Below are 15,875 nucleotides of genomic sequence, written 5' to 3' on the forward strand. Positions count from 1 at the left end.
GCAGGTCACACTTACAAAAGAATCTGAATTGGCCACAAAAATTGCAATCGGTGCATCTCTATTAAGAAGGCATCCGATTACAGCGATGTGGATGTTTGCACGAGTTCTGCAGTTCGGTACTCCAGTAAAGTCCAGTCACGTCACGTTCATTTATACAGTACTTTATGCAATAGATAGCCTTACATCAAGCAGCTTTACAGTATTAAACATGAAAAACCAGAGTCAGTGTTGCTTTTAGTTAGAATTACAACTTCTGTTCTCTTTTCTTTATTATGTTATAAAGCAGCTCTCCAGTGTGGAGCTAGCTAAAGATAAAATCTTTTTATTAGTGGGGAAAAAATATTTCATTAAAGTGATAGCTTGGTTTGCAGAGATCAAAGCTTGATCTAGCTCAGGACTGTTTTGATTATCATCACCCTATAAGGTATTTTAAGAGAGATTATGTTTATCCAAAAATAAAACATCTTATCACTTACCTTTATTTTGTTTCTTATCCATATAACTTACAAAAGGAGATGTGCCGTTCAGTTACTTTTTCATGTAGATAATTAAATGGTGAATGAGAGAGTCATCTCATTTTGTGTGCCTCATATATTTACTTGTATATAATAATACTTGTAATTACATAATATGATTTTCAAAGCTGAAGTGATTACCTTTAGCCTATTTATTTGTTAGAATATGTATAACTCAATATTTTAACTAATTGCAAAAGTTGAATAATCAAAGTCTACTGGTTAATCACTGAACTAATCGACGATTACTTAGTCGATTAATCACTCTAATGATCGCTAGATTAATCGATTATCAAAATAATCGTTTGTTGCAGCCCTAGTTACTAGGGTGTTCTGTGAGGTTGCTAAACAGGGTTTTTAAACTCCCTCGTCTGTCATTGGTCAGTCAGACGGCTCGTCTCGTCCTGAACCGTTCGTGTGTCACACAGATCAGTGTGTTTGAGTGTTGCTATTTGTTAGTGAATCTTCAGTGACTGGTTGATGATCACAGATAAACACAGCAGTGTTGCATTAGCTGGCATGTTGTGTACGAGAACACGCTCTGAACTGCAGTCTGAATGTCAGCCGTGTGTCCGTCATTCCTGCTGTGATCCTGGAGTTCTTGTGCGTTCAAAAATACAGCGTAAACATCCTGCTAAATATAAACTCCTGTATGTTTCTGTGCTCGGATTCCCACATTAACACACTGCTCATTCCAGTCAAGAAGCAGTCTAGTGCAGTTGCAAATGTCTCAAAATATATCCGCGTGTGTCGTTTCAGTGTAACTGGCCATGACGACAGATCCAGGCTCAGAATCAGAGCAGCTGCACACAGAATCCAAACAGACCAGGGCTCTGCATTTGCGACTGAAAACTACTGCGTGCGACTATGAAATAAGATTTAGGAGCACCTGTGCGACTGTCCCGATCAGCATATTCTCCAGGTGTGCTTCAAAGGTTCTAACGTACTTACGTGTTTCTGCAGCGTTGAGTAATGTATCACAGACCTATCCTCTAGTCTCATTATAACAAAGTGTTGACAAGGTGTAAATAAGATATTCATTGTGCAGTGTAGGGAGCTTCGTCGATTATAATGGAGTTTTGTGAGATCGCGATGAACTAAGATGAGTGACAGCTTTTAATGATTATTAAGGGAGTTTGCAAATGTGATATTGATTTAATACAACTGTTCATTAAACAAGAAGTTAATATTAAGTGACTTACATTGTCTGACAACAACACAATTGCCTTATTTTGCTCTATTTTGTCAACGAAAATAGTTTGAAACAAAGTAACAGCTGAGCCGCTGCGCATCTCCATTCAAACACAGCGGTGATTCGTTTATGAATGAACTGCGTTTTTAAACGAATCTAGTGAGTCAATGATTCAATTACCCATTCATAAAGACAGTCACATACTTCGTTCCTGAATGAATCAGCCGTTCGAACGAATCAATTGAATGAATGATTCAGTGATAAAATCAGTGACTTGTTGCCACCTGCTGGCAGTTTTAGTTTCATTTTAAAGTATCTTTTCTGTTATTTAAATCATTTAATATTTCTGTATTCAAAATGTTATATTTAAAACATTAACCTCAACATGAATTTATGAATTTAATTGCACTCATGCGACCTCTGAGCCTCATTAAACGTCTGAAAATACACCTACAAGTTCTTCTGTGCCAACTCTGTAGCACAAATTTATTTCTTAAATACTGATTTCATTTGATTGATAACTTATTCTTATTCTACTTCTTATCCTACTTGGTTTTTATTCTGTTGTTTTAATTAGAAATGTTAAAAAGCTTATATATTTTTTTGAATTTGACATAAAAGATGACATGCTTTTAATAAAGTTAGATAAATGCCATTACAAAGGTAAAAACAAAATTCCCTGTAAATCACTGAGTCAAATATCACCTCGTAATGGGAAGGTTAATTTTTTTATCAGAATTTTTGATTACTGATTAGAAGGTGCTCCTAAATGTTGGGGAAAGTTACTTTTGGAAAGTAATGCATTATGTTACTTTTGAGTTACTTTTTAAATCTGGGCAGGGCTTGCTTGTTTGTTTTTAATATTAAAAATTTCTTCTTTTACAAATGTAAAAGCACTTTCACACCAAAAGTGAAATGCATACGCCTCAGGCTTAAGGAAATGAAAATTCACGTCTGTACAGTAGAGGGCGCAGCTGTCAGTCAATACATGGGAAACAAAGTAACTGGAGTTACTTATTTGAAAAACTTAAATATTTCCTTCTAAATTAAAAAGTAATGCATTACTAGTTAAAGTAATCTGATTACGTAACTCATGTTCCCTTTCAGCCGGTCACTCTCGACGTCACGTCGGTGACCGATGAATTGGGAATCTCGCCAGAGAGACCAATCTACTTCGAGTGTAAACTAAACAAGCCAATGCACATTGGCATGCGATTATTGCATCCAGCTGCCGCTGATCACAGCGTGAGTATAAGTAGGCAGCCGGTGCAGCGCATAATCAGCTTTTCGCTTCGGAGCCGAGCAGTGTTATCGTTCTGCTCCTGCCAAGCTTCGTGTGTTGACGAGTCAGCGCTCTCAAAGGAGCTTCTCTGTGCGGGTGTCACGGCACGACAGCGGGTTGGTCGACCTTCGTTGAGTGGGTGCAAACTACAGGCTGCACTACCCCCTGTAGTGTTGCGGCGGCCATCTCCCCTGTGTGCTTCAGCACAACTAAAAGCAATCCTAAAAGAGCATTCACGGGTGAACGTCTTTTTAGAGGCGCGTCTTTTTAAAGATACCATTTCACCCGTGCGTTTCTGGATGCGGTCGTTACCTAGCGCCGGGTGATGGTCACGATCGCTGCGTCACGTGCCTGGGCATTAAGCACGCTGAAGTAGCATTCGTGGATGGGTCATTGCGGGAAGATGACCATCTCGGAGTTGCGGAACAGGCTCCACTACCTCGAAAGGGGTGGAGTTCCATTGCCTCTGCCGCGATCTAGTTCTCTTCCTGGCAGAAGTCAGGGGAGGACTACTTCTGGCAGTAGCTCGGGCGGTTTGAGTATCACAGTGGTGGCAACCCCTGTGAGGAAACAACCTCCCAGGGACCGCCAATCCTCTAGCACTTCGCAGCCAGTCGAGCCCCCTCAGGAACATGCTGGGCCCTCTACAAAGAGCGTACCAGCCGTATCCTTTGGGGCTCCTCCTGATGATCGGATGACGATCACTGCATCGGAGGGCAAGCCGGAGCTCTTTGGAGAGGAAGATTCGGCTGCGCTGCTGCCCTCCGAAATGGTAGCAAGGCCTGAATCGGATCCAGAGATGACGGCTATGCTTTCCCGGGCCGCCGAGAGGGTAGGGCTCGAGTGGAAACCTCCACCACGTCCCGAGCCCACGAGGTTGGATGATTGGTTTCTCGGGGTGGCCCGCGCTAGGGCTGCACGATTAATCGAATGCGATTGTCATGCGCATTTTGTTAAAAAAGCCGGTTCTGTAATAGGCAGGAAATCATCATCACGTGCTTTCAGATGGAGCAGCATTTACTACACATAGCCGTAGTTCACTGACAAGTTACGCAAAAAAATCGCAGATGATTTTATTGCACGATTCTGAAATTGAAGAAATCGTAATAAAAACCTCCATAGAAAGAAAGAAAGAAGACTCCTCTTGCACTTCGCAGCCAGCCGAACTCCCTAAGGAACGCGCTGGGCCCTCCAAAGAGCATACCAGCCGTATCCTTTGGGGCTCCTCCCGACGATCGGATGTCGATCGCTGCATCGGAGGGCGAGCCTGAGTTCTCTGGAGAGGAAGATTCGGCTACGCTGCCGCCCTCCGGGATTGTAGCAAAGCCCGAGTCGGATCCAGAGATGATGGCTATGCTTTCCCGGGCCGCCGAGAGGGTAGGGCTCGAGTGGAAACCCCCACCGCGTCCCGAGCCCACGAGGTTGGATGATTGGTTTCTCGGGGTGGCCCGCGCTAGGGCTGCACGATTAATCGAATGCGATTGTCATGCGCATTTTGTTAAAAAAGCCGGTTCTGTAATAGGCAGGAAATCATCATCACGTGCTTTCAGATGGAGCAGCATTTACTACACATAGCCGTAGTTCACTGACAAGTTACGCAAAAAAATCGCAGATGATTTTATTGCACGATTCTGAAATTGAAGAAATCGTAATAAAAACCTCCATAGAAAGAAAGAAAGAAGAATTTAATAAAAATGGTAAAACAACAAAATTGCTAAAACTTTCGATTAAAATAAAACATTTACAAACTAATTAGCGATGTTTGTCAGGACAAACTTTTAAGGACTTATTTATAGACCCAGAAAATTTTGTACAATTTTTATCACAAGTACATTTAAAAAATCTTTTATAGAATTGTTTGAACCTTGTCTTTTTGTCTAAGTCGAGTTTTATAAAATGTTTATATTTATTATATTGTATTTATGACATTGTTGTAGGGCTGCCCTCGACTAAGGATTTTTCTGGTCGACTAGTAGTCGTTAATTTGAAACATTAGTCGACTAATCGCACGTTTATTAATAAACCATTTAAATCATAATAATGAGCCTTTAATTGCCTACCACAGCCTAATAAGAGCTCAAGCACACGCATAAAGCTTGCCACAGCACCGGAAGAAGTACTGAAAAACAGACTGCATTAACATTTTAATAATTCACTGATAAACTAGTGTTTTCTTTGTTCTTGGTTTAAGAGATGAAGTCGGCGACACTGACTCGTCATCTCCGCAGTATGTTGAATGTTTAATTTGCATCTGCCATGAAATAGCCGATGAAGCTGATATGGCAGTAATTGTAAATACAATCAACCAATTTACAAACTAACTCAAACTATTAATAAAATTGTAATAGTAATAGCATCTCAGTGATGCTAAAATAATAAGACTGGTTTATATATTTCGATGCTTGATGAACTCGTTTGCTGTGTTTCCGCAGGGTCAGTCAGAGGTCAGATCAGCTGATCAGCAGCAGCACGAGGACGACTACATTTCCCAGAAGTCTTTGAGCCGCAGACTCTCCTGGTCAGCGCTAGGCAGGACTCAGCGACTGAAGGTCATGGAGTGTAAGGTCAGACTGCTGGATGGCACTGACTACACCTGCACCGTGGAGGTGAGTGATGATGATGATGATGACGAATGACAGTTTAATGCAGACAAACAGATCATCATACTGTCCGGAAACTTGTGATTTATTTATTTTTTCTCAGCTACAAATTTAGATTTAAATTGCATTTTTAAGCTTGTTTGTATTAGTGTTGTCACGGTACCAAAATTTCAGTATTCGGTACCAATACCAGTGAAAATCCACGGTTCTCAGTACCAAAGCAAAACACAACCGACTTGGTACCGAAATACCGGGTCTTTTGACAACACTAGTTTGTATGGTTGCACAATTTGACCAAAAAATATTGTTTGGTTTGTTTATCAATATGACTATAAGATAATAATTTTTATTATGATGATTATTATTAAATAAAAAATAAGAAGTAAAACAATAAATATATTAATATTGTAATACTATTGTACTTATAAATGAAGAAATATATTTAATAAAACTAATATTTTTTTCTTAATATCTTCATTTTCAAAACCTTTGTGATTCAATAGTCACACTAAACCATATTGGGTTTTTTAAATTTTATTTATTTATTTTTTTGAATAATCACTCGGTTATAATGTAGTTGGAATCAAATTTTGTGAAAAAATAAAATTAATAATTAAACCCTGTTTGTGTTTACATTAGTGAGCGACCGATATTGATATTTTATAACCGATACCAATTATTTGCATGTTTATGTGCCCGATAACCGATATGTAGAACCGATATTTATTTACTGTTATAAAGTCTATAAGTCTATACTTCACTTTGGTTTTTCCTCCTTTCAGCCATCTTAAAAAAAGTGTTGAAAATTAGCAGTCTTTCATGTAAAATTTAATCTTCATATTACAATAAAAAAACATTTTATTTAAAGCATCAACAGCAACACTAATATTAACAATAAGCAAAATAAATGTAGAAGGTCTAATGTTTTCAAATGGAGAAAATAAATAAAGGAAAGGAGTCATATCAACTTCATTTTAAACTACAGTTTTAGTAGGTTTATAAGCTGTTTAATAGTTTATTGGGACAGGACTTGATGGATTATCTTACGTGACTCCGTGAGTTCGTCTCTATTTCTTCGAGCCAAGCTGCATAAACTGCATATCAGGCATTTATGTAATACATCTAATTTGTGCATTAATGACGGTTATGTTATGTTAAATAAAGTTTACTAACTACAGTAAATCAAGTACCTGTCCACGCCGTTGTTGTTGTCTTGTCTCCCCTCAGACGCCGTGGTGCAATGGCGATCCTGCGCGCAATTCTCCAAACATCCACAAGATGGCGGCGTTTATCGGTGAATCCGATATTACTAAACCGCCACAAGATGGCGGCGTTTATCGGTGAATCCGATATTACAAAACCGATATCCGATTATTGTAAAATGCTTACATATCGGGAAAAATATCGGTAAATTGATATATCGGTCGATCTCTAGTTTACATCATCAGTCCAGAAATCTCATTGTAGTTGAGAGCTTTAATACCTGGAATTTTTCTGATTAAAATTATTATTGGGATTTTAAAATGCTTTAGGAAAGTGCTTTATGTTTGCTGTGTGTTGCTTGTTTACAATGTAATTATATTCCAATTTGACTATAAAATATTATTGGTATTGATTATTGGTATTATTAAACAAAAAATTGTAAATAAGAAATATTATAAAGTATAATATTATAATTCTAATACAATTGTACAGTAAAATTAAATTTAGTAATAATAATACAAAATTAAAAACAATAATTTTATTTTAAAGTGCAACTATAAAATGACGGTACTAATATTTATTGAAATTTAGAATTTTGGTAATTGCACCAAAGCAAATTCCGATTTTGATTTTATTTTGATTAATCATTCAGAACTAATGTAGTTGTACAAATGTCTTCAATGCATTGAAGCAGCATGCATCTGAAGGAGAGCACAGCTTTAATTGTACAGCGTGTAGTTTCTGAAGAGCGCACGCAATCGCTCACCAGCGCCTTTATTTTTAGTGCATTCTTATTTTGGTTGCATAAAGTACAGCATACCAGAGCTGATGTTCAATCACAGGGAGAAGAACGTGGAGAGATTGTTTCACACACGCAAATCAAAGCAGAAAGTCAGCTTTGTCTAGTTATTAACTTATCGAATCTGAGTAACTTTCAGACATTCGTTCAAACCTAGTTACTTGTCGTTCCTCTAAAGCGTTCATAAAATGTGAGCCTGCAGCACAAAAGCAGTCTTAAGTCGCTGGGGTATATTTGTAGCAATAGCCAACAATACATTGTATGGGTCAAAATTATACATTTCTCTTTTATGCCACAAATCATTAGGATATTAAGTAAAGATCATGTTTCTTGAAGATATTTTGTAAATTTCCTACTGTAAATATATCAAAACTTAATTTTGATTAGTAATATGCATTGCTAAGAACTTCATTTGAACAACTTTAAAGATGATTTTCCTCAATATTTAGATTTTTTTGCACCCTCAGATTCCAGATTTTCAAATAGTTGTATCTCAGCCAAATATTGTCCCCTCCTAACAAATCATACATCAATGGAAAGCTTATTTATTCAGCTTTCAGATGATGCATAAATCTCAATTTAGAAAAATTGACCCTTATGAATGGTTTTGTGCTCCAGGGTCACATATCATAATATTAGTTTGTAAACATGGCTTATCTGCGTGAGCGAGTCGAGGCTTGATTCTCAGAGGAAAGTATTTCTGAGGAACATAAATAGATGCATTTGTCTGTTAAATAAACAGAATCCAAGACCAATTTGCTTCTGACGGTCTAAACAAGTCATGAGTGTTCAGCGAGAACAGAATGTGGGAAAATCCCAGCAGATATTAATTATTAATCCACCATCATTGCTGTGGGTTTACTCGTAATTTACCAAATAAAACAGGAAGTGCATTAAAATTACAAATTAGAACTTGGGGCAAAACAGAGATTTATTGATTTAATAAAGACTTGAAATTCACAATATCTGAGTTCAGCGAAAAGATTCCTAATCTTTTTTTAATTTATTATTATTATTATTTTGTCAGCCAAACCCCTTTGATATTTTTATTTTTACTGTAATGCCTTTATTTAAATTATTTTATTTATATATTTATTTATGTTTAGATATATTTATATTTATTTCCCTGATTTATTTATATTTAGGTTCCCTGAGATTTGAAGTCAATATTTCAATAATTTAACAACATATTTGCATGTTCACACTTCTCTGATGGGGGTTAACGGTCACATGACATGCAGCTATAAAATATTTAATCTGTTTTTGGTTAGTGTTTTATTTGGATTTGTAATTTTAAAGTGATTTATATATTTTAATTTGACCTATTTGCCATTTATCATTATTAGATTTTCATCAACTCTCAAATCCAGTTCATCCAAAAATTTATTTATTCACCCTCATGTCGTTCCAAACCTGTTATTTTAGTATCATTTAAACGCTTTTATAGTTTTTATTAATATTTTGAATCTTTATATTTTCCAATATCATTTTAGTAATAGTAATTTTTATTTTTATTCATTTTTATTTCAGTTGTACTTGTTTTAGTTCATAATTCAATTTAAAATGGGAAATGTTGAAAAGTTTAAAATTAAAAAATGACTAAAATTATATTTTAAGGAATGTTGATAACCAAATAGTTACTGTTCCCATTGACTTCCATTATATGGACAAAAAATACAATGGAAACCAAAACTATTTGGTTGCCAACATTCTTCAGAATATATATTTTTTGTTGCACATCAAGTCATACAGGTTTGAGCGACATGAGGAGAGTAAATGATGACAGAGTGATAGGGATGTAACGATATCAAAATCTCACGATACAATAATATCGCGATATGACGCCCACAATACAATATTTATTGCGATATTTAAAAAAAAAAAAAAAAAAAGAAAGACAAATGAAGAATTAAAATTTTGTCAATTTTAAAGTTAAATTATTCTATCTAATGCACGTTGAGAGTTCAAAATTAAGAGCTCCATCCTATGTTTCTTAACTAAGAAAACTTGAGTCAGAAAAAAGTCAGTGAATTGACTTGTAGCTGAACTTTAAAGAGGACTCTTTATTTGTGGTCTACTGTCTCAGTATAAATTACATTCACACTGGTGTTTTAGAAGCCAAATAAATTAGAATATAATGATAATAACTAGATCCCGACCGATATGGGTTTTTTTGGGGCCGATACTGATATTAGGGAGTAAAAAAAGGCCGATACCGATATATCGGCCGATATTCTTTGTGTATATTATAGTACAGTACCAGTCAAAAGTTAGAAATTATTATTTCGAGACCTGTAAAGCATTTTTGCTCGTTTATGTGGGCCGTCCCAAGCTTGGTTGCAATGTGTTCATTGTCAAACTCCAAAATCAGATTATTTTGCGGATCTCCACCAAATTCGGGGGATCCCTTCAGCTCGAGGAACCCTCTCGAACGCCACCCTCCGCGCGTCGGTAGCCCCCCAGGATCGCTTGATCGGTCGGCGAATTTAACCCCCCGTACCTCCCGACCCCCGGGGGCTATCCACGCGGGGGTGGTCTCATTCGAAAGAGGGCCTCTAGACGTACACTCGATTCGCGTTCGAGAGGGTTCCTCGAGCTGAAGGGATCCCCCGAATTTGGTGCGGATTCGCCGCGCCGTTACAGAGATATGGCCGTTCAAAGTTCCAATGGGTTTCCTTTGACTTAAGCTTTAAAGCGTTTCATCAAGGTCGCCAGTAGCAAACAATGGAGCACGCTCTGCTGGACAAACTATGTAATTACACCATTTCAAGCATTTTATCTGCATTATATGTTCTGTAAAAAAAAATGTTCATATCGGCGGCATATCGGCGGCATATTCGCCGATACCGATATATCGGCGACAGGCTCATATCGGCCGATAATATCGGCAAAACGATATATCGGTCGGGCTCTAATAATAACAACAACAAAGACAGTAGTAGCCACATGTTGTAAAACAATTGCACTGTAAAATAAATGAAAATGAATATTTCATAGGTACATTATTTTTGCTTTACACTACAGTAAGGAAATTACAATACTTCTTTCCTAATTTCTACACTTGAAAGAGATATTTTGAATTTGGGCTGCATTTAAACTGCTAGCTGTCAGCAATTCATGCTGCACTTTAAGCTTTTATTTTGACGGAAACGTCAGTAGAGCTTTTATTTTGACAGAAACGGCAGCAGGGCTTTTATTTTGAAGGAAACGGCAGCAGGGCTTTTATTTTGAGCTTTTATTTTGACGGAAACGGCAGCAGGGCTTTTATTTTGACGGAAACGGCAGCAGGGCTTTTATTTTGAAGGAAACGGCAGCAGGGCTTTTATTTTGTAGGAAACGGCAGCAGAGCTTTTATTTTTTATCATCGGCCGTGAAAATAAAGCATAACTGATGACCGTTACGTTCCAAAACGTGCGCTAAACTCAGAACGTGAAATAAAGGAGTTGACTGCATTCATTCAGTGTGAACGAGTCGTTCTGAGACGCGGAAAACACCGGATCACGAGCTGATCGTCTGAACGAAGTGTGCGCTTCACTTTGTAACGCAAACAGACTTGATGAAGGGATTAAGCCACATTGTGCTTTCGGTTTTAGTTCGTTTGTCAGATAGTGTGCCAAAACATAATGGCCCAAAACACAACTTTAAAGACCTTTTATGTTAGAATAAGAAGTTTAAATATATTTTAAAAACTACTCTTTTTTGCCCAGCCAATCGTTTCATATCGTCTTGTGACCACGATAATATCGAGACCGTTTTGATATCGCGATATTGATAATATCGTTACATCCCTGATTTTTGGCTGAACTGTCCCTTTAATGACTCTCTGTGTGTTTGTTGTCGACAGAAAAGAGCGAAAGGTCAGGTTCTGTTCGATAAGGTTTGCGATCACCTGAATCTCCTGGAGAAGGACTATTTTGGCATTACGTACCGGGATGCTGAAAACCAGATGGTGTTGGTCAGTCTTCTTCCTCTGAACTGATTTAATTTCATGCATCTCAGCCTGTTTTTCAATTCCGAACCTCCTGCTTTTCCCACAGAACTGGCTGGACGTTTCCAAAGAGATGAAGAAGCAGATCATCGGTACGTCTTTCCCTAACCAAACTCATTCTTTGTCTCCATCCAAACGTCTTCAAGTTCTTACATGAGGTTCTTGTGTTTTTCAGCTGGTCCCTGGAACTTGGCCTTCAGCGTGAAGTTTTATCCTCCCGATCCATCGCAGCTCTCCGAGGACATCACCAGGTCTGCTTGGGTTATAGTCAGTGTTGGGAAGGTTACTTTGGAAATGTAATAGATTACAGATTACAAGCTGCCCTGACTAAAATGATAGTGTTTCCTATGCAATGATGTTAGCTAATCATAACACTTGCTGATTACTACAAGCCTTAAAGGACCTGCCCCTTAAAAACAGCCATAGCATTACATAGAAAACAACTACATAGCATTAAAAAAACAATGAAAAACACAACAAACTTACTATAAATGTAACCAAAATGACAAAAAGAAAATACAAAAAGAAAAATGAATTCAAATTATATAAAAAAGAAAAACTATTATAATATCTCAGTGATACTAAAATAACACTGGTGTTAGATACGTACACAAATAAAATAAACATCTTCATATAAACAAACTAAGGCTTTGTCTGTGCTCTTTCCATTTAAAATGAGAGGCAACCACTGCATTTTAATCACGATCCAAACAAAGATGCTGCATACATGCAACACGAGCAGTTTTTAATCTAAATTAGATTGTATAATTTCGAAATTTGAAGCAAAAGCAGAATGGTTTGACTTCAATTTTGTGAAACTATACATAAAAAATATCTGCATGAAACAGAAACAGAAGTGTTTCCTTGGTTACCGCTGTAAACAAAGCAGAGCTGCACTTATGAATAGCAATGATACAGTGTTTCCTTGGTTACCGCTGTAAACAGTTGACTGCATTCATTCAGTGTGAACGAGTCGTTCTGAGACGCAAACACCCGATCACGAGCTGATCGTCAGAACGAAGTGTGCGCTTCACTTTGAAACAGACTTGATGGAGAGATGAAGTATATTGTGCTTTCGGTTTGAGTTCGTTTCACAGATACTGTGCCAAAGCATAATGACCCAAAACACAACTATAAAGACCTTTTATGTTAAAATAAGAAGTTTAAATATATTTTAAAAACTACATTGTTTGCCTGAAAGACCTATCGTTTCATATCGTCATTTGACCACGATGATATTATATGATATGATAATGCCGTTACATCCCTAATATTTAGACCATTTAACTTAGTAATTGCTATCAGAATGTGAAGAGACTTTCAAAGTGTTGGGAAGGTTACTTTGGAAATGTAATAGATTACAGATTACAAGCTGCCCTGACTAAAATGATAGTGTTTCCTATGCAATGATGTTAGCTAATCATAACACTTGCTGATTACTACAAGCCTTAAAGGACCTGCCCCTTAAAAACAGCCATAGCATTACATAGAAAACAACTACATAGCATTAAAAAAACAATGAAAAACACAACAAACTTACTATAAATGTAACCAAAATGACAAAAAGAAAATACAAAAAGAAAAATGAATTCAAATTATATAAAAAAGAAAAACTATTATAATATCTCAGTGATACTAAAATAACACTGGTGTTAGATACGTACACAAATAAAATAAACATCTTCATATAAACAAACTAAGGCTTTGTCTGTGCTCTTTCCATTTAAAATGAGAGGCAACCACTGCATTTTAATCACGATCCAAACAAAGATGCTGCATACATGCAACACGAGCAGTTTTTAATCTAAATTAGATTGTATAATTTCGAAATTTGAAGCAAAAGCAGAATGGTTTGACTTCAATTTTGTGAAACTATACATAAAAAATATCTGCATGAAACAGAAACAGAAGTGTTTCCTTGGTTACCGCTGTAAACAAAGCAGAGCTGCACTTATGAATAGCAATGATACAGTGTTTCCTTGGTTACCGTTGTAAACAAAGCAGCGCTGCACTTATGAACAGCAATGATACAGTGTTTCCTTGGTTACCGTTGTAAACAAAGCAGCGCTGCACTTATGAACAGCAATGATACAGTGTTTCCTTGGTTACCGCTGTAAACAAAGCAGAGCTGCACTTAAGAACTTTAATATGCATTATACAGAGGCAAGATGAAAAGAAAAAATACCATCTAAACTTTTCTAAAGACAGTAAGTTCCCCTCAGACATACATTCATATAAACTCCTACCTCTAAATGAATCGCGATTTGTTTAGCATCTCACCGATTTGGATCGTCACATATTTGAATCGATTTTCAACCGGCTCACGGTTAATCGTTACATCCCTAGGTAAAAATCAATCTCTCTGTCTCAGGTATTACCTGTGTCTGCAGCTGAGGGACGATGTGGTTTCTGGGCGTTTGCCGTGTTCTTTCGCCACTCACGCGGTGTTGGGCTCCTACACGGTTCAGTCGGAGCTGGGAGACTGTGATGCTGAGCTGCAGGGGTCCAGTTATATCAGCGACATGCGTTTGGCCCCCAACCAGACCAAAGAGCTGGAGGAGAAAGTGCTGGAGCTCCACCGCGGATACAAGTGAGTTTCACACCATATGAGACACTCCTGTCGTAGCGTGTTATTTTTGTATCATTGAGATACTATTATAGTTTTTATTAATATTGTCTTTATTTTAATATTTTCATTTTAATTTTTGTTAAAGTTTTAATTATTTTGTTGTTGTTGTATTTTTATTCGTCTGTTTATTTTTTATTGTTTAATTATTTTAGTACATTAAAATTATAAATGTTGCCTTGGCATTTAGCAAGTAATTTTTTTTAAATAATTAATTTTATTTTAGTTAACATTTATTTTATTTCCAGTAACAAATGTGTTTAAGGTTTTAGTTAATTAACCGGGTTCATAATCACTATTGCGTTATTTTACCATCGTTTATAGATGGTATTTATTGACATTTTGAATTGGCTTTTATTTGTATTTTTTTTTTTTTAAGATATTTTTTATTCGAGTTATTTTTATTTGAGTTTTAGTAATTTTAGTACGTCAACTTAAACTTTATTTCGATTAGCTGCCAATGCAACATTTTCTAATTTTTTTGAGTTTTTAAGTTAAGTATTTTATTTTAGCACTGGGGGAGGTTTGTGGGAGTGTTAAAATATAGATCATTTAATCTTAAAATTACTATTGTTTTGCTAATAATATTAAATTTTAATTTCTTGTTTATTTCATGCTTATACACATTTGACAGTAAAGCACTAAGCTTTAATTGGGGTGCATACAAAATGTACTTTTAGTAACAACAGTAACAGGTGCTAAATCTCATTTTTATATAGAAAATGTATATATATATATATATATATATATATATATATATATACCTCTCTTATTAAATGTACCATTACTCTTCTATAGTATTATATGGAACTGACCAACTTCAGTGATTGTGCGATTTAGTCACAAATTGAAGAAAAGTTTGTGTTCTTCAAGGCACTTTGTGACTTTTCTTACTTCATACACAAAAAAAGTGTAAAGTTCTGACAAAATCTGATTTCTTGTTGATTTGATATTTTATAATAGTGATTTTATAATTTCTAAATATAGAGAAAAAGTAAAAATGAATGACTAATAAGTCAATAAGTGCTCCTCTGCTGCCGTCTACTGGTTATAATGGTGATTTTATATATATATTTTTTATTTTACATAAGCGTTTGTTTACCACAAAATATATTTTGGTTGTCCCATTAAAAATAACATTCAAACTGGATAATTTTAGAGCTTTAAAGTGCTGGAAATAGTTGTGTGAAATACTTGAAAGTCATTGAAAAGTGCTTGAATTTCTCTCTCAAAAGGTTGTACAAACCCTGAAATTAATGATGTAATGCATTCGACTATTTCTACCACAACACCATGGTTACAGTTAGCATTAATACTTCTGGTTTTCTGACGTACGTCAGCGCTGTTTATAACAGAGAAATCTCACTAGATCTCGCCGAAACCTTATTCATTGTGCTGCGAATTAAAACGCTTCTCGCTGGATCTCGCAGCACTGTGCGCAAAATTGTCACGAAATCAACTTTGGCTCCTGAGTAAAGCTGTTCTGAGCTCGGACAAGTTTGTTTGCGTCGTTAACAAGGATGAGAATGAATGAATTCCTTCATATTCATATAAAGTGTTCAACAGTCCACCTGCAAACACGGGGCATGTGTTGGTGCGTGTTCACCGGTTCATTTAGCAGTAATCTCTCTGTGTGTGTGTGTGTTTACAGAGGAATGACTCCTGCTGAA

General features: G+C 36.4%; 1 protein-coding gene across 9 annotated transcripts in view; it reads left to right on the forward strand.

The window, feature by feature from the left end:
• Positions 1-15,875, forward strand: part of LOC107689342 (band 4.1-like protein 3) — a 52,405-nt gene that overhangs the window by 9,671 nt on the left and 26,859 nt on the right. For all 9 annotated transcript variants that reach the window (XM_016487297.1, XM_016487298.1, XM_016487299.1 and 6 more), the window contains exons 2-7: positions 5,422-5,595; positions 11,436-11,546; positions 11,629-11,671; positions 11,755-11,830; positions 13,951-14,169; positions 15,857-15,867. In XM_016487297.1, coding sequence (XP_016342783.1) covers positions 5,542-5,595; positions 11,436-11,546; positions 11,629-11,671; positions 11,755-11,830; positions 13,951-14,169; positions 15,857-15,867 — 514 coding nt within the window. In that variant the 5' untranslated portion in view covers positions 5,422-5,541. The remainder of the gene's footprint in view (positions 1-5,421; positions 5,596-11,435; positions 11,547-11,628; positions 11,672-11,754; positions 11,831-13,950; positions 14,170-15,856; positions 15,868-15,875) is intronic.

The sequence above is a fragment of the Sinocyclocheilus anshuiensis genome, unplaced genomic scaffold, assembly GCF_001515605.1.
Source record: "Sinocyclocheilus anshuiensis isolate Anshui unplaced genomic scaffold, SAMN03320099.WGS_v1.1 scaffold1533, whole genome shotgun sequence".
NCBI lineage: Eukaryota > Metazoa > Chordata > Actinopteri > Cypriniformes > Cyprinidae > Sinocyclocheilus > Sinocyclocheilus anshuiensis.